Below are 18,435 nucleotides of genomic sequence, written 5' to 3'. Positions count from 1 at the left end.
CTAGGTTACTATTAGTAATGTCTGGAACTCTAAAGTGAATAAGTGTCTTGTTGATGCCTCTGTTATGGCTTCACTGGTAACATGTCTGGAGGGATAGATGAGCAATATTCCCTTCTAAGTGGTCCACCCATGGTCCGAGAATAGTAGGATCCTCTGAGCAGAGGAGTCAGTGACCCCATAAAATCTATTTGCCATTGGTTAATGGATAGTCCTCAGGGAAATGAGAGCTCCTCAACTGCATAGGCGGTGGCATATTCTTCCCGTACTGTACATGAGCTAGTCACACGTTATTCATGGCTGAGGAGGACAGTCCCTTTCATTCTTCTCAGGACCTCAGGGCAGTGGCTTCTCTGGCCTTATTTCACGGCCCACTAGTCAGAAGTTAGATCAGATCTGAGGTTGAGCCAATATGTGTCTCAGAAATCAAAGCCAATTTATCTCCTGTGATTACAATGAGCCCCTGAAAAACTGAATTGTCATGTGTAGAATATGTGTGGCCTTATTTGTATTTTGGGGATCTAGAGAGGAAGATAGCCCAAAGTTCTTTACCCCAAGAAGAGGGAGAACACCTTAGATAAGGGATTGTTGTTGCTGCCGTTAGTCAGACCAGATGACCATACCATTGACAATGGCCTGAGTCTATAAAAATGTGCAGAAGGAACCAAATGTTGGCCAGGACACCTCTAGTGCTAAGATAACAGCTGACCCACGGGTCTCATCCATAATTAGGGATGTTCCTTGGAAATGGAATGCATCAGTTCTTCAGTACACCTATCATGCACACTGACAGTGCTGCTAACACCTACAAGGACTACAAACTTCCTTTCTATCATTCATTTAATCCCAGAGTTAAAGAACTATTCATAGAGTAGAACATATCAGCCAAATCTATAACACATAAAAATATTTTCCAGTTGCTGATTCCTATTAATTTCAAGTAAAATTAGGTATGCAGATTCTTATGAGGCTCCAGGCATTAAGTTATGGTAATTCACTGTGAAGGGAATTCATTTTACTTCAGGTTTGAGCACTGGCCAAACAGCTATTAAAGCGAAATAATTCCTCAATTCCATAAAAACCAACCATAGAAAAGCCTACAGCGAATATCATTCTCAATGGAGAAAAGCTGAAAGCCTTTCTTTTTTAAAAAAGATTTTATTTATTTGACAAAGAGACAGCAAGCGTGAGAGAGGGAACACAGGCAGGGGAGTGGGAGAGGAAGAAGCAGGCTCCCACGAAGTAGCCTGATATGGGCCTCCATCCCAATACTCTGGGATTATGCCCTGAGCCAAGGCAGACACTTAATGGCCCTAGCGCCACCCAGGCGCCAGAAAAACCTTTCCCTTAAGATCAGGAATTATGACAAGGATGCTACTCTCGCCATTATTATTCAACATAATACTAGAATTCCTTGCAACAGCAATCAGACAACAAAAGGGATAAAAGGTATCCAAATCGGCAAAGAAAGAAGTCAAAATGTCACGCAGATGACATGATACTCTATATGGAAAACCCAAAGAATCCACCCCCAAATTACTAGAAGTATAGAGCAATTCAGTAATGTGGTGGGATACAAAACAATGCTCAGAAATCAGTTGCATTTCTATACATGAACAATGAGCCATGAAAGAGAAATTAGGAAATCCATCTAGGGGATGCTATTGTAAATCAATAGCACCAAAAACCATACGCTACCTTGGAATTAACTTAACCAGAGACGTAAAAATTCTATATTCTAGAAACTACAAATCACTCTTGAAAAGACATTGAAGAAGACACAAAAAGATGGAAAATATTCCATGCTCATGGATCGGAAGGATAAACATGTTGTAAAATGTCCATGCTACCCAGAGCAATCTACACTTTCAATACCATCCCGATCAAAATACCAATGACATTTTTCAAAGAACTGGAAGAAACAGCCCTTAAATTTGTGTGGAACCAGAAAAGGCCCTGAATCACCAAGGAATTGTTGAAAAGGAAAAACAAAGCTGGGGGCATCATGTTGCCAGATTTCAAGCTATACTACAAAGCTGTGATCACAAAGACAGCATGGTACTGGCACAATAACAGACACATAGACCAATGGAACAGAATAGAGAACAGAAATGGACACTTGGCTCTTTGGGCAACTAATCTTTGACAAAGCAGGAAAAACATCCAGTGGAGAAAAGACAGTCTCTTCAATAAATGGTGCTGGGAAAATTGGACAGCTTTTTGCAAAGAATGAAGCTTCACCACTCTCTCACACCATACACAAAGATAAACTCCAAATGGATGAAAGACCTCGATGTGAGACAGGAATCCATCAAAATCCTAGAGGAGAGCATATGCAGCAACCTCTACAACATCGGCCAAAGCAACCTTTTTCATGACACATCCCCAAAGGCAAGAGAAACAAAAGATAAAATGAACTTGTGGGACTTCATCAAGATAAGAAGCTTCTGCACATCCAAGGAAACAGTCAAAAAACTAAGAGGCAGCCATGGAATGGGAGAATATATTTGCAAATGATGCTACAGATAAAGACTGGTATCCAAGATCTACAAAGAACTTCTCAAACTCAATACGAGAAACAATAAACAAATCATAAAATGGGCAGAAGATATGAACAGAATTTTCAATGAAGACATACAAAGGGCTAACAGACACATGAAAAAATGTTCAAAATCATTAGCCATCAAGGAAATTCAAATCAAAACCACACTAAGATACCACCTTACGCCAGTTAGAATGGCAAAAATTGACAAGGCAAGAAACAACAATTGCTGAGAGGATGTGGAGAAAGGGGATCCCTCCTACATTGTTGGTGGAATGCAGTTGGTACAGCCACTCTGGAAAACAGTGTGGCGGTCCCTTAAAAGTTAAAAATTGAGCTACCTATGGACCAGCCATTGCACTACTGGGTGTTTACCCCAAAGATACAGATTTAGTGAAGAGAAGGGCCATATGCACCCCAATCATAGCATTGTCCACAATAGCTAAATTGTGGAAGGAGCCGAGATTCCCTTCAACAGATGACTGATTAAGAAGGTGTGAGAGAGTGGTGAAGCTTCATTCTTTGCAAAAAGCTGTCCAATTTTCCCAGCACCATTTATTGAAGAGACTGTCTTTTCTCCACTGGATGTTTTTTCCTGCTTTGTCAAAGATTAGTTGCCCAAAGAGCCAAGTGTCCATTTCTGGGTTCTCTATTCTGTTCCATTGGTCTATGTGTCTGTTATTGTGCCAGTACCATGCTGTCTTTGTGATCACAGCTTTGTAGTATAGCTTGAAATCTGGCAACATGATGCCCCCAGCTTTGTTTTTCCTTTTCAACAATTCCTTGGTGATTCAGGGCCTTTTCTGGTTCCACACAAATTTAAGGGCTGTTTCTTCCAGTTCTTTGAAAAATGTCATTGGTATTTTGATCGGGATGGTATTGAAAGTGTAGATTGCTCTGGGTAGCATGGACATTTTAACTATGTTTATCCTTCCGATCCATGAGCATGGAATATTTTCCATCTTTTTGTGTCTTCTTCAATGTCTTTCAAGAGTGATTTGTAGTTTCTAGAATATAGGTCGTTTACGTCTCTGGTTAAGTTAATTCCAAGGTAGCGTATGGTTTTTGGTGCTATTGATTTACAATAGCATCCCCATTTAGGGATGGATTTCCTAATTTCTCTTTCTTCAGGCTCATTGTTCATGTATAGAAATGCAACTGATTTCTGAGCATTGGTTTTGTATCCCACCACATTACTGAATTGCTCTATACGTTCTAGTAATTTGGGGGTGGATTCTTTTGGGTTTTCCATATAGAGTATCATGTCATCTGCGAAGAGTGACATTTTGACTTCTTCTTTGCCGATTTGGATACCTTTTATCCCTTTTTGTTGTCTGATTGCTGTTGCAAGGAATTCTAGTATTATGTTGAATAATAATGGCGAGAGTAGGCATCCTTGTCATATTCCTGATCTTAAGGGAAAGGCTTTCAGGGGCGCCTGGGTGGCGCAGTCATTAAGTGTCTGCCTTTGGCTCAGGGCATAATCCCAGAGTATTGGGATGGAGGCCCATATCAGGCTACTTCGATGGGAGCCTGCTTCTTCCTCTCCCACTCCCCCTGCCTGTGTTCCCTCTCTCGCTGGCTGTCTCTTTGTCAAATAAATAAAATCTTTTTTTTAAAAAAAGGGAAAGGCTTTCAGCTTTTCTCCATTGAGAATGATATTCGCTGTAGGCTTTTCATGGTTGGTTTTTATGAAATTGAGGAATTATCTTTCGGTTTAATAACGCTGTTTGGCCAGTGCTCAAACCTGAAGTAAATGAATTCACTTCACAGTGAATTACCATAACCTTAATGCCTCAGAGCCTCCATTAAGATCTGCATACCTAATTTTACTGAAATTAATAGGAATCAGCAACTGGAAAATATTTTGCTGTTATAGATTTGGCTGATATGTTCTACTCTATGAATAGTTCTTTAACTCTGGGATTAAATGAATGATCAGGAAAGGAAGTTTGTAGTCCTTGTAGGTGTTAGCAGCACTGTCATGCATGATAGAGTGTACTGAAGAGCTGATGCATTCCATTTCCAAAGTGGAACATCCCTAATTATGGATGAGACCCGTGGGTCAGCAGTTATCTTAGCACTAGAAGGTGTCCTGGCCAACATTTGGTTCCTTCTGCACATTTTTATAGACTCTAGGCCATTGTCAATGGTATGGTCATCTGGTCTGACTAACGGCAGCAACAACAATCCCTTATCTAAGGTGTTCCTCCCTCTTTCTTGGGGTAAAGAACTTTGGGCTATCTTCCCTCCTAGATCCCCAAAATACAAATAAGGCCACACATATTCTCTACACATGACAATTCAGTTTTCAGGGGCTCATTGTAATGCACAGGCAGATAAATTGGCTTTGATTTCTGAGACACATATTGGCACAACCTCAGATCTGATCTAACTTTGACTAGTGGGCCCGTGAAATATCAGGCCACAGAGAAGCCACTGCCCTGAGGTCCTGAGAAGAATGAAAGGGACTGTCCTCCTCAGCCATGAATAACGTAGTGACTAACTCATGTACAGTACGTGGGAAAATGTGCCACCGTCTATACAGTTGAGGAGGCTCATTTCCCTGGGGACTATCCATTAACCAATGGCAAATAGATTTTATGGGGTCACTGACTCCCTCTGCAGAGGATCCTTACTATTCTCTGACCATGGTGGACACTTAGAAGGGAATATTGCTCATCTATCCTCCAGACATGTTACCAGTGAAGCCATAACAGAGGCATCAACAAGACACTTATTCACTTTAGAGTTCCAGACATTACTAATAGTAACCTAGGCACTTACTTCACTTTGAAAGTACACAATGCTGGGCTCTTGAAAAGGCATGTATTAAAACTACCCACCTTTCCCTCCTCACCCTGTTTACCAGCCTCAGGTTGCAGGCCTTAGAGAGTGCAGTAAGTCTTCCTTAAAGAAACCTTGCTAAAATTACAGAACAGTACGTGGTCTGCTCACTGACTCTTACTACCATCAGCAACCTTAGTTATGCTCGACTTCTGAGACTTAGGACCTCTGGCTTTGTCCTGATCATAGGCTTCTGACACTTAGGACCCTTGCTTTGTCCTGATCATAGGGCTTCTGGCATCTTATAAATAGAAACCTCCCCATACAAAATATTTCTGTCAAAGTCATTCCTGTTAGGCCTTTGGTTTCATTGTTGTATACCCACTCATATCCCACTCCGAGACCTTCCTCCTAACATCACCTGTACTCTGTGAACCTTTTATGCCAATATTTTATTTTAGGCAACATGATTTCCCTCAGTGTCAACACCAACATGCTCTTTTCCTGTAATTGTGCTCACTCTGCTCAGGATCCTGGAGTCACAGGAATTGCCTTAGGCACATGAAATGCCCCTGCAGAAACTTACATTATTAATGCTGACCAGGAAATATTTAAGATACTTTCTAACCAAATGCAACAGCATGTATGAATTTACCATTAAAATGATTTGTCCATTTTACTATTGATAGAAATTCAGGTTGTTTCCATTTCAGGGAAATTTTGTACATGCTGCAGTGAGCATTTTTGTATATGCACGCTGCAGTGTATGTAGAGAGGTTTGTTCCAGAAATATATCCAGGTTATTTAGGAGTGCATTTAAAAATTTTCAAACTGGGATGCCTGGGTGGCTCAGTTGGTTAAGCTCTGACTCTTGATTTCAGCTCAGGTCGTGATCTCAGGGTCAGGAGATACCGTCCTGGGTCTGGCTCCATGCTCAGTGGGAAGTCTGCTTGAGACTCTCTCTGCTCCTTCCCCCAGTCGTGCTCTCTCTCTCTCTCAAATAAATAAATAAATAAAATCTTAAACATTTTCAAAGACATTAGTGTTTTCTGGTTGTATTTTTATATTGATTTCTGGCATAATTACACTGTGGGCAGAGAACAAATCCATATTTCCAATCTTTTGAGATTTCTTGAGATTTTCATTTTGGTTCTGTCATTATAAAAACATTCTTTTGTTCTTTTTGTTGTTGTTTGTTTGTTCTTGAAAAGAAAGTGGATTTTGGATTTGTTGGGTGCTATATATTTTCTGTATTTTTATTAAGTCCAGATTTTAATCTTGTACCCTGAGTCTATATATTTTTTGTCGTGTCCTACTATTGATTTTGTGGCCAAAAAATTCCACCATGATTTTATTTTATTTTTACAGATTTTATTTATTTATTTGAGAGAGAGCATGAGCAAGGGGAGGGTCAAAGGGAGAGGGAGAAGCAGACTCCCTGCGGAGTGGGAAACCAGATGCAGGGCTGGATCCTAGCACCCCAGGATCATGACCTGAGCTGAAGGCAGATGCTTAACCGACTGAGCCACCCAGGCACCCCTTAACTATCCTTCTTAATATGTCTACCAAGTTTTATTTTGTTAATTTTGAGGCCTAATTAGTTGTTAGGTGCACAAAAAAATTATCAAAGTCTGTAGTTAGTATCTTTACGCTCCTCTCAGTCAGTAAAGGAAATGTAGGGTTTTAACTCCATTTCATATCTCATTTAGTATGATATTTTTATTTATGTTTTTATGCTCTATTTTTTTTAAAAGATTTTATTTATTTATTTGACAGAGACAGCGAGAGAGGGAACACAAGCAGGGCGAGTGGGAGAGGAAGAAGCAGGCTCCCAGCAGAGCAGGGTGACTGATGTGGAGCTCGATCCCAGAACCCTGGGATCATGCCCTGAGCTGAAGGCAACGCTTAATGACTGAGCTACCCCGGCGCCCCTGTGCTCTGTGTTTGTTAAAACCGCATACTATATAACAAAACTGATCTTGCAGATGTTCACTTAGATTTACGTGCATATTTACTTGTTATCCATTCTTTGTTTTGTGTGATCTCTTCCATTTTAGACCTTAATACAGAGAGATGCCTCAGAGAGATCCTGTGTATCTTTTACCAGTTTCCCAAGATAGTAGCAACTTGCAAAACTATAGTATAACCAGGATATTGATACTTTAATAATCCATTGATCTTTTATAACTTGTTATAGCCTGGTTCTTCTCATGGCAAATATTTTTAGTTTTTTTATATGTGAAAATCTCTTTATTTCATCACTTATTTTTAAAATGAATCTTTTTTTTTAATTTAACAAGCATAGGGGCACCTAGGTGGCTCAGTCATTAAGCGTCTGCCTTAGGCTCAGGGCGTGATCCCAGGGTTCTGGGATTGAGCCCTGCATCAGGCTCCCTGCTCTGCTGGGAGCCTGCTTCTTCCTCTCCCACTCCCCTTGCCTGTGTTCCCTCTCTTTCTGGCTGTCTTTCTCTCTGTCGAATAAATAAATAAAATCTTAAAAAAAATATTTAACAAGCATAAAAAAGTATACAAAAGAAGTGCTTAGATTGGGTAAATATCCCATCTAAATAACTAGCACCCCAAAATGAGATGTGTCTTGGTGTGTATTTCTTTGGCTTTATTCTATTTGAAATCTGATCAGCTACTTGAATCTCCTGGTTTATGTGTTTTTTTCCCCTCCAAGTTTGAGAGGTTTTCAGTAATTATTTCTTGGAATCCTTTCTCAGCTCTACTTTCTTCTTTCCTTCTGGGACTCCAATTTTACCAATGTTAGCTCCTTTCTAATTGTCCCATGGATGCCTGAGGCTTTGTTCATTTAAAAAAAATGTATTTAGTTTCTGTTCTGAGTAAATTCTACCGATCTGTCTTCAAGTTCGCTGATTCTGTCTTCAGTCATCTTTATTAATGAGGTCATTCAGTGAGTTTTCAAAATTTCTGTTATTGTATTTTTAAGCTCTATAATTTCCTTTTAGTTCCTTTTTATAACTTTGTGAGATTTTTTTATAACTTTGTGAGATATTTTTTCATTTATTTAAAGAGAATCCACAATTGCAGTGAAGCATTTTTATGATGGTTGCTTTAAAATCCCTGTGAGATAATCCCAAAATTTGATTCATCCCAGTTTGGCATCTGTTAATTGTCTTTTTCATTTAAGTTGCAGTATTTCTGTTTCTTTGTGTGATGAGAAATTTTTTAAAAAAAGATTTATTTTAGAGAAAGAGAGAGCACCAGAGAGAGAGCCTGCAAGTGAGGGGAGGGGCAGAGGGAGAGGGAGAGAGAAAATCCTCAAGCAGACTCCCTGCTGATCACAGAGCCTGATGTGGGGCTTGATCCCGGGACCCTGAGATCATGACCTAAGGTGAAATCAAGATTCAGACACTTAACAGACTGAGCCACCCAGGCGCCCCATGGTGATTAATTTCTGGTTGTTTTCTAGATATTCTGGATATTTTATTATAATATTTTGTATCCTATGTAATGTATTTTTTTAGCATCCTGTCTGTTGAGGTGTAGCACAAGGCCAAGTGAGTGCATAGTTTCAGTCTCTTGCTCAGCCTTGCCAATGCCATCCTGGCAAAAGTGAAGCACTCTACCCTTGCTGCCCCATTGCAGATGGGTGGGGTGGAAGTGCAGGTTCCTTCTCAGCCCTGGTGACACCTTGACACTGATTCACACTGTCTCTTTGCCTTTTAGTGGGGGTTACACTCAGCCCCCCCAACTAGACCTGCTACCGGCAGGGAGGGGCAAACAGAGATCTGACTCAACCCAATTTGTTGCTGCAGTGTTGGACATCCCAGTTCCGTGTTAGTCTTTGCTGGCCCAGGGGAGTGGGTGGGTGGCTGGGGGGCAATCAGCCTACCTAGTGAGCTAGTATGTACTCTGTTCTGGGGAATGTCCGTTGTGTACTTGAAAAGAATGTGTACTCTGGTGTTTTAGGATGGAATGTTCTGAATGTATCTGCTAAGTCCATCTGGTCCAGTGTGTCATTCAGAGCTGTTGTTTCCTGTTGATTTTCTGTTTAGGTGATCTGTCCATTGATGTATGTGGGGTGTTAATATCACCTACTATTATCGTGTTACTATCAATTAGTTGCTTTATGTTTGTTATGAATTGTTTTATATGTTTGGGTGTTCCCATATTGGGTGCATAAATATTTACATTTGTTATATCTTCTTGTTGCATTGTCCCCTTATAATTATATAGTACCCTTGTTTTTTTTATAGTCTGTTTTAACATCTAGTTTGTGCGACGTAAGTATTGCTACACTGGCTTTCTTTTGAAATCCATTTGCATGATAAGTGTTTCTCCATGCCCTCACTTCTGATTTGCAGGTGTTTTTAGGTCTAAATCGAGTCTCTTGTAGGCAGCATATAGATGGGTCTTTTTTTTTTTTTAATCTATTCTGACACCTGCCATCCTTTGATTGGAGCGTTTAGCCCATTTACTTTCAAATAATTATTGATAGATATGTATTTATTGCCATTTATTACTTATTTTGCCATTGTTTCCGTAGATTTTCTCTGATCCATTCTTGTCTTTCTCTTTCATGTTTTGTTGATTTTCGTTAGTGATATATTTAGATTTCTTTGTATTTATTCTTTGCATATTTATTAGGGTTTTTGATATTTGGTTACCATTAGATTTGCATATAACCTCTTCTGGAAATATCAGTCTACATTAAGTTAATGATCAGGTTTGAACTCATTTTTTTTTTTTTTTAGTATGTTCCGTGCCCAATGTGGGTCTTGAACTCATGACCCCAAGAGGAAGAGTTGCATGATCTACCAACTAAACCAGCCAGGTGCCCCTGAATGCATTCTTTTCTCCTCTCCTCCCCATGTTTTAGGTATATGTTGTTATATTTTTTGTCCTTGTTTTTGGTATGAGTTCCTTGACTGATTTTTACTGTTTTTATGCTTCCTTCCTTTATATTGTCATTTTTGGTCTCTCCTTTCCACTCAAAAAGTCTCTTTTAACATTTCTTGCAGGGCTGGTTTAGTTGTCAAGAAATCCTTTAGTTTTTATTTATTCTATTCTGAATGATAGTCTTGTTGGATAGAGTATTCTTGGTGTAGATTTTTTTCCATTTAGCACTTTAAATATATTATGCCAGTCCTTTCTGGCTTGCTGTGTTTGTTTTGAGAAATCTGTAGCTAGCCTTCTGGGTTTTCCCTTGCAAGTTAATGACTTCTTTTGTCTTGTTGCTATTAAGATTTTTTCTTTATCACTATATTTTGCAAATGTAATTACAATGTGTCTTGGTGTTGGCCTGCTTTTGTTGATTTTGGATGAGACTTCTCTGTGCCTCCTGGATCTGGATGTCTGTTTCCTTCCTCAGATTAGGGATTTTTTTGTTATTAGTTTTTCACATAAATGTTCTGTCCCCTTTTCTCTTTCTTCTTTTCCTGGGACTCCTATAATATGAATGTTGTTATGTTTGATGGAGTCACTGAGTTCCCTAAGTCTATATTTGTTTTGCAGAATTCTTCTTTTTCTCTTTTGTTCAGCTTCATTATTTTCCGTTATTATTATTTTTTAAAGATTTTATTTATTTATGTGATGGAGATACAGCCAGCGAGAGAGGGAACACAGCAGGGGAGTGGGAGAGGAAGAAGCAGGCTCCCAGCAGAGGAGCCCAATGTGGGACTCAATCCCAGAACACCGGGATCACGCCCTGAGCTGAAGGCAGATGCTTAATGACTGCGCTACCCAGGCGCCCCTATTTTCCATTATTTTGTCTTCTAGGTAATTAATTCATTCATCTGCTGCTTCCAGCCTGATGTACATTGCATCAAGCCTGTTTCCAAACTCATTTATTGCAGTCTTCATCTCTGATTGATTCTTTTTTAACCCTTTATCTCTGGGGTGCAGCTCTCACTGATGTCTTCTTTTCTCTTCTGAAGCCCAGTGAGTATCCTTAGGATTGTTGTTTTAAATTCTTCATTAGGCATGTTGCTTATATCTGTTTTGCTGAGATCCCTGGGTGTGGCCTTGGATAAATTCTTCTGTCTTGGCATTTTGTCTAAGTCTCCGTCGTCTTCTCTGTGTTAGAAAAGCCAGTTATGTCTCCTGCTACTGAAAGTAATGGCTTTATGAAGGAGAGGTCATGTAATGCCCTGGGCCTTGTGCTTCAAGGGGTGTCTCCTGTGTGTGCAGCCTGAAGTCTGCTGTGGCATTCTGTCTGCTCTATCCTTCAGGCCAGTCATCTGCAGAGGCACTTCTTCCATGCTGTTGGCAGTGTTTAGTCTCTGGCCTGAATGTGGCAAGTTTTAACTAGGTGTGCTCTGGTCTGCTTGTGAAATGAGACCTGTCACCACCTCCACCCAAACTGAGGCCCTAATAAACCACTTGGTGTGGGCAGGGGTTTGTGCTGGTCTTCTAGGTGTGGGGCCTATTGTCCTGGGACTGAGGCAAGCTTGACTGAGAAGGGAAGTTCCACTGGAGTACAGGGGCTTGGTGTAAGCAAGTTAGGTAGCTATTGTAGGTAATGTGCTGCTTCCTGAGGTGGCTCTGTGTTTATGCTAAGGGCTGGGGGAGAGAAATTGTGCTGGCCAGCTGCTTTGTTCCCAGAGAGGTGTCTCCATGAATGCTGCTTCTCAGGGACTTCTTCCAAGAAGTATGAATAATCTCTCCACTGTGTGCCCCCGGCACTCTTCAGGTCATTGTTTCCATGCTGTCTGCCCCCAGGTTGTTTTCTTGTCCTCTCTCCAGGAGCAGCACAGTGGCTCTATCCCAGCCAAGCCCACTGTCCTATATAATTTAGGCATCTTTTCAATAAATGGTGTTGGGAAAAGTGGATAACAACATGCAAAAGAAAGAACCTGGACCACTTTATTACTCAATACACAAAAATAAATGCAAAATGGATTAAAGACCTAAATATAAGATCTGAAACCATAAAAAGAAGAGAACACAGGCAGTCACTTCTTTGATGTTAGCTGTAGCACCTTTCTAGATATGTCTCCTGAAGCAAGGGAAATAAAAGCAAAAATAAACTATTGGGACTTCATCAAAATAAAAGCTCCTGCACAGTGAAGGAACAATCAGCAAAACTAAAAGGCAACCTATGGAATGGGAGAAGATCCTTGCCAGTGACAAAGCTTAGAAAGGGTTAGTATCCAAAGTAAGTAGAGAACTTATAAAACGCAACACCCAAACCCCAAATAATTCAATTAACAAATGGGCAAAAGACGTGAATAGACATTTTTTCAAAGACATCCAGATGGCCAATAGACACATGAAAAGATGCTCAACATCACTTGTCATCAGAGAAATGCAAATTGAGACTACAATGAGATATCGCCTCACTCCTGTCAGAATGACTAAAATTAACAACACAAGAAGCATCAAGTGTTCTTGAGGTTGGAGAAAGGGGAACCCTCTTACCCTGTTGGTGGGAATGCAAACTGGTACAGCCACTCTGAAAAACAGTATATAGGTTCTGAAAAAGTTAAAAATAGAACTGCCGTATTATCCTGAAATTGCACTACTAGGTAGTTACCTAAAGAATACAAAAATACTAATTCAAAGGGATACATGCACCTGATGTTTATAGCAGCATTAGCTACAATAGCCAAATTATAGAAAGGCCTAAGTCACCATCAGTCAATGAATGGATAAAGAAGATGTGGTATATATTTATAATGGAATATTACTCAGCCATAAAAAGAATGGCTATGTTCTGCCATTTGCAATGACATGGATGGAGCTAGAGAGTATTATGCTAAGCAAAATAAGTCAGTCAGAGAAAGACAAATACTGTACGATTTCATTCGTATGTGGAATTTAAGAAACAAAACAAACCACCAAAGGGAAAAAGAAGAGAGAGAGGCAAGCCAAGAAATGGATTCTTAACTATAGAGAGATAACTGATAACTGGTTATCAGAGGGGAGGTGAGTGCAGGGATGGTTTAAATAGGTGATGGGGATTAAGGAGTGTACTTGTATGTGCACCTGGTGTTGTTTGGAAGTGTTGAATCATTATATTGTACACCGGAAACTAATATTATAGTGTATGTTAACTAACTGGAATTAAAAATGAAAAAAAACTACACACATTTAATGTATACACCTAAAGGAGTGTATGCATTGACATATGCATTGACAGATATTTTGAAACCAGTCATATTTCTGGCCAGTGGTCCTAATATATTATCATTTTTAATATATTGCTTGATTAGGCTTGATAAATTTTATTCAGGACTTTAGCATCTACATTTGTGAAGGATATTGGTGTGAAGTTTTTGGAAATGTATGTGTTTGGTTTTGGTATCAGGGTAAGGTGGGTCTCCAATGAGCTGGGAAGTACTTCTTTTCTAATTTTCTCGAAGAATTAATGGAAAATTGGTATGATTTATTCTTTAAATTTCTGGTAGAAAACACCAGTGGAGACAATGAACCAGGTGTTTTCTTTGTGAGAAAGATTTTAATCATATTTTCTATTTCTTTAATAGTTAGTTGTTGGGCTCTTGAGAATGTGCGTTTTTTCTTTTTATTTATTAAGCTTTTAATTTTAATTCCAGTGTAATTAACATATAATGTTATATTAATTTTAGGTGTATGATGAACTGATTCAACAATTCTACACATTACTCAGTGCTTACCTTGATAACTGTACTCTTTAATCCCCATCACCTATTTCAGCCATCCAACTATCCACCTCTCCTGTGGTAATCATCAGTTTGTTCTCTGTAGTTGAGTCTGTTTCTTGGTTTCTCTTTCTCCCTCTATTTTTCCTTTGTTCATTTGCTTTGTTTCTTATATCCTACAGATGAGTGAAATCATATGGTATTTGTCTTACTGTGACTGACTTATTTCATTTAACATTGTACTCTTTTGAGAAATCTCCTGAAATTCTCATGTTTTTCTTTTATGTTTTAGTTTTTTTTCTCTCTGAATGATTTCATCATATTCTCTTTATTTTTGGTTTTTAGCAGTTTGACTGTGATGCATCTAAGGGTGTGTTTTTTGTGTCTGTTATTTATCCTGATAGTCTGCAATGGGATCTCTGAATTTTTGGGATCTGTTGTTTGTTTTCTTTCATTATGATTGGAAAATTATCTGACATCACCTCAGATATTTCTTTCTCCCCAATTTGCTCTTTTCTTCTGGGATTTCTATTGCACATATTTTTGAGTGTTTGATATTGTCCCATTGCTCTGAAATGGCCTACTTTTTCCCACACACTTTTTTTTACTTGGACTTAATTTGGATAATTTCTGTTGACTTTTCTTCACTTTCACTGATTCTTAAACTGTGTCTGGTAGGCTTATGAACCCATTACAGAATTCTTTATCTTTGTTAATGTGTATTCTAGTTTTAGCATTCCATTATGCTAAAAACAAAAACAAACTTTAGTTTCCCAACTGTTCATGAATGTTGTTGTCCACCTTGTTCATTAAACCTTTTAACAGAATAATCACAATTATTTTATAGTCCCTGCCTGGTAATTCTAACATCTGTGTCATTTCTGAGTTAGTTTCAAAATTTTGTTTTGATAATGGGTTTCTTCTTGCTTTTTTGTGTGTATTGTAATTTTTGATTGCATGTTGGACATCACATGTAGACAAATAGTAGAGACTGAGATAAATAGTACTTACGCACAGAAATGGGTATGCATTTTTTTCTTTAAGGCTAATGGTAGATTTATTCAACCTAGTTAGGAGTTGAGCTGAATTTAACTTTTGTTGTTGCTATCAATAATTTCAGTGCACCGTAATCTTCAAAATCCTTCAGTTGTGGGCTGGTATTCTCTTGTGTGTAGTGGTGGTTCAGTTGCTAAATTCACTGATTTTGATTTGGAAAAATGTCTCAGAGGAGGGGAATGCAGTGGCAGATGTGATGATGCAGGCATTTGAAAAATATAGGAGAATAAATGCCTACAAAGATGGTAGAGTTGATTGGCTATTGCCAAGTTGTTTTGATGTCTTGATGAGGGATAATGAGAGTTAAGGGATGTTAACAAGCAGTTAATGGTTATTTATGAGAGCCAGAGGGTCTACCTATGTTGTAGGTTACAAAGAGGCCCTCATCTCCTGTAGCTGAAGGACAGACATGGCTGAGTGGTATGTTGATCTACTTGTTAGAAGTATAGAACTCCAGAGCATTTGAATGCTTATCCAAGGTAGATAAGTTATGAAGCTCAAGACCCTGATGGGGAAAACATGGATACTGGAAACATGGAAAGGGCACATCTGTATGAATCCTTCTGAAGATTTTGACTTTGTAGCTTGCTATGAACACTTTGGATTTGCAGAGGTGGCCCACCCTTCCCTACCAAGAGCTAGCTGGAAGATGCTTCTGAGGCCCCTCTCTCCTACAAGGCACCAGATGCTTCCCTCAGTAACTGTCCCCAGTTTTGCTCCTGGATGCCATGCTGATAACTAGGGTTAAACCTAGTGTTATCCAGCTGAGACATGCTGGGCTTGATAAAGGAGGGAAGAATTTATGCACTAGAAAAATTGAAAGAATTGGCTAGCTTGTACTGGCAGAAGTCAGAAATGTGTTCCCGAGACTGGATTTTGATCAGGGTCCCAGAATGTAATACTGGCTGAGAAAGAATTTATTGACATCCTTAGGATGTGGGGCTTAACATCCTAGCAAGGACCTAATTTTACTGCTAGGGTGGCTCTTGGAGCCTGAAAAAGTGTTGTCCAACACTGAGTGATGTGGAAACACCTGACTTGCCCTGAAAGATGGTAATGGAAGGAATAAAATGGCTGAGGGAGGTGGGCATAGTGGAATGATGTAAGAGCATTAGATTCACTAGAAGATTTGTTCTACAGGAGGGGCAATGGGACATATTCACCAGGGAGATAAGGAATGTGCTACTGAGAGGAATATCACATCATTCATCAGAGATGATGGTGGGACAGATGGTCACAGAGCTGGGCTTGTTAATTTTCATGGGTATGATGGGACCTGAAGGAGTAGAGGCCAGGTGGCTCCACTTGAGTGCCTGAAGCATTTACCACAAGGATTGACAAAGTCAGAAGGGTGACCAAGGGATTCGAACTGCAGGAAGTTGTGCAGATAGTTAATAGACCACAGCATCCTAAGGCCTCCCTATGTAGCATCTGTAACTCTTCTAAACCCCTCAATTTCATCTACAAATGTATTCTCTAAAAGTCAGGCACGCTTTGCCACACTCCAGCTTCTACAGACTTTGATCAGTGTTAACATGGCCAAAGATATCTCTTCACCTGATTTTTCCTTTAAATGGAGTCCAAAGATTCCTTGGTAATAGTTTTCATTCTGATTACAGCTCTCAAATGAAAGTCAGAAATGTCCTTTTGAACAATCATGAGATTCCATGCTGTCCTTTAGAGTAGGAAATATTTTCTGTAGGAGATGCCAGAAAGAGACAATCTTTAAGAGCTATCAGAGGTAGAAACCTGAGAAAACAAATTGGAAAACCTGAGAAAGATCACCTGAAGTAGAATCTGTTTTTGTGTATGACCTCATGAATTCTATTTTCTGGGAAGTACCTAGGAATTTCTGAGAAAATGTACCTACAACTTTTTGACAGTTATTGGTAAGACTAAGAGCTTCTCGTGGGAAAATGAACTTAATCATTCAGCTGATCACCAGATTTAGGATAAAGTAACTTTTAATCAGATATTTCTTTTTTGTAGGTACTCTAAGGATATTTTTTCCCTAGTTTTCCCCTTTATTGAAAGATATGTGCCAGAAAAAAGGTCTTTGAATATCTTTGTCTTGCTTGCAAATTTGAAACAAAAAAATTTTTTAAAAAAGATTTTATTTATTTATTTATTTAACAGAGAGAGAGACAGCGAGAGAGGGAACACAAGCAGGGGGAGTGGGAGAGGAAGAAGCAGGCTCCTAGTGGAGAAGCCTGATGAGGGGCTCGATCCCAGAACGCTGGGATCACGCCCTGAGCTGAAGGCAGACGCTTAACGACTGCGCCACCCAGGCGCCCCTGAAACTAAATTTTGATACATACTCACAATCCATTGATGTGAGCAATTACTTTAAAAGAGGTATCAGAAGCTCAAGTTATCAGTTGGAGTAACTTCATGAATTTCATTCAGATTTTCCATTGATTTTGAGGCCATTAAAATGAATAAAGATGCACTATTTTTCTGGTGACATCCTTGAAAGCTTGTTTTACTTGTTTATTCCTTAGAGTGTAAATAAATGGGTTCAATAAAGGGGCAACTGAGGTATTGAGCACAGCCACTCCCTTATTGAAGGTAACTCCTTCTTTTGCTGAGGGTTTTATGTACATGAAGATGCAGCTGCCATAAGAGAGGAAGATGACACTCATGTGGGAAGAACATGTGGAAAAGGCCTTTATCCTTTGCTGAGCAGAGGGGATCTTGAGGATGGTCCAGATGATGTTTGTGTAGGAGAGAATCACCAGTACCAGAGTGACCACCAAAGTCACAACTGCTAAGATAAATTCAAGCTGCTCCAGGAGTCTTGTGTCTGAGCAAGATATTTCTAGGAGGGGTCCATAGTCACAATAATAATGATTCAGCACGTTGGAGGCACAGAAATCCAGCTGAGTGGTCAGGATGATTGGGTATACGATGATTAGAAATCCAGCCAACCAAGAGCAGAGGACCAGCTGGATGCAGACTCTGTTGCTCATGATGGTCAGGTAATGCAGGGGTCTGCAGATGGCCACGTAGCGGTCATAGGACATGGCGGCCAGAAGGTAAAACTCCGTGGCTCCGAAGAAGATGGCAAAGAAGTACTGAGTCAAGCAGCCAGCAAAGCTGATGGTCTTGTTGCCAGTTGTGATGCTGAACAGCAGCCTGGGAGTAAAAGTGGTCGTAAAGGAAATTTCTAAGAAGGAGAAATTCCGGAGGAAGAAATACATGGGAGTCTGGAGGTGGGAGTCCAGTAGTGTAAGGGTGATGATTGTCAGGTTTCCAATGATGCTGAATATGTAGGTGAGGAGGAGAAATATAAAGATTACAGGTTTGACCTCTGGGGTGTCTGTTAGTCCCAGCAGAATGAATTCTGTCAGAAAGGTTTGGTTTTTCATTGCTAACCTTTGCTGCCTATAAAGGTACAAAGGAAAGAAGTCAGTGATGAGAATGAAAGGAGGAGCTCAGGAACATTTAGGAGAAGCTAAGCCTTTT

At 39.6% G+C, this 18,435-nt stretch overlaps 1 protein-coding gene across 1 annotated transcript; it reads right to left on the bottom strand.

Moving 5' to 3' along the window:
• Window positions 1-17,399: 17,399 nt before the first annotated feature.
• On the bottom strand, window positions 17,400-18,338 carry LOC103656920 (olfactory receptor 6C4-like). Its single transcript, XM_008684338.1, has one exon. The coding sequence runs from the start codon at window positions 18,336-18,338 to the stop codon at window positions 17,400-17,402; it is 939 nt and encodes a 312-aa protein (XP_008682560.1).
• Window positions 18,339-18,435: the final 97 nt, after the last annotated feature.

The sequence above is a fragment of the Ursus maritimus genome, unplaced genomic scaffold (genome assembly GCF_017311325.1).
Source record: "Ursus maritimus isolate PB19 unplaced genomic scaffold, ASM1731132v1 scaffold_21, whole genome shotgun sequence".
Classification (NCBI taxonomy): domain Eukaryota; kingdom Metazoa; phylum Chordata; class Mammalia; order Carnivora; family Ursidae; genus Ursus; species Ursus maritimus.
Note: the sequence above shows the minus strand (reverse complement) of the source record. Positions and strands in the feature narration are given on the sequence as shown.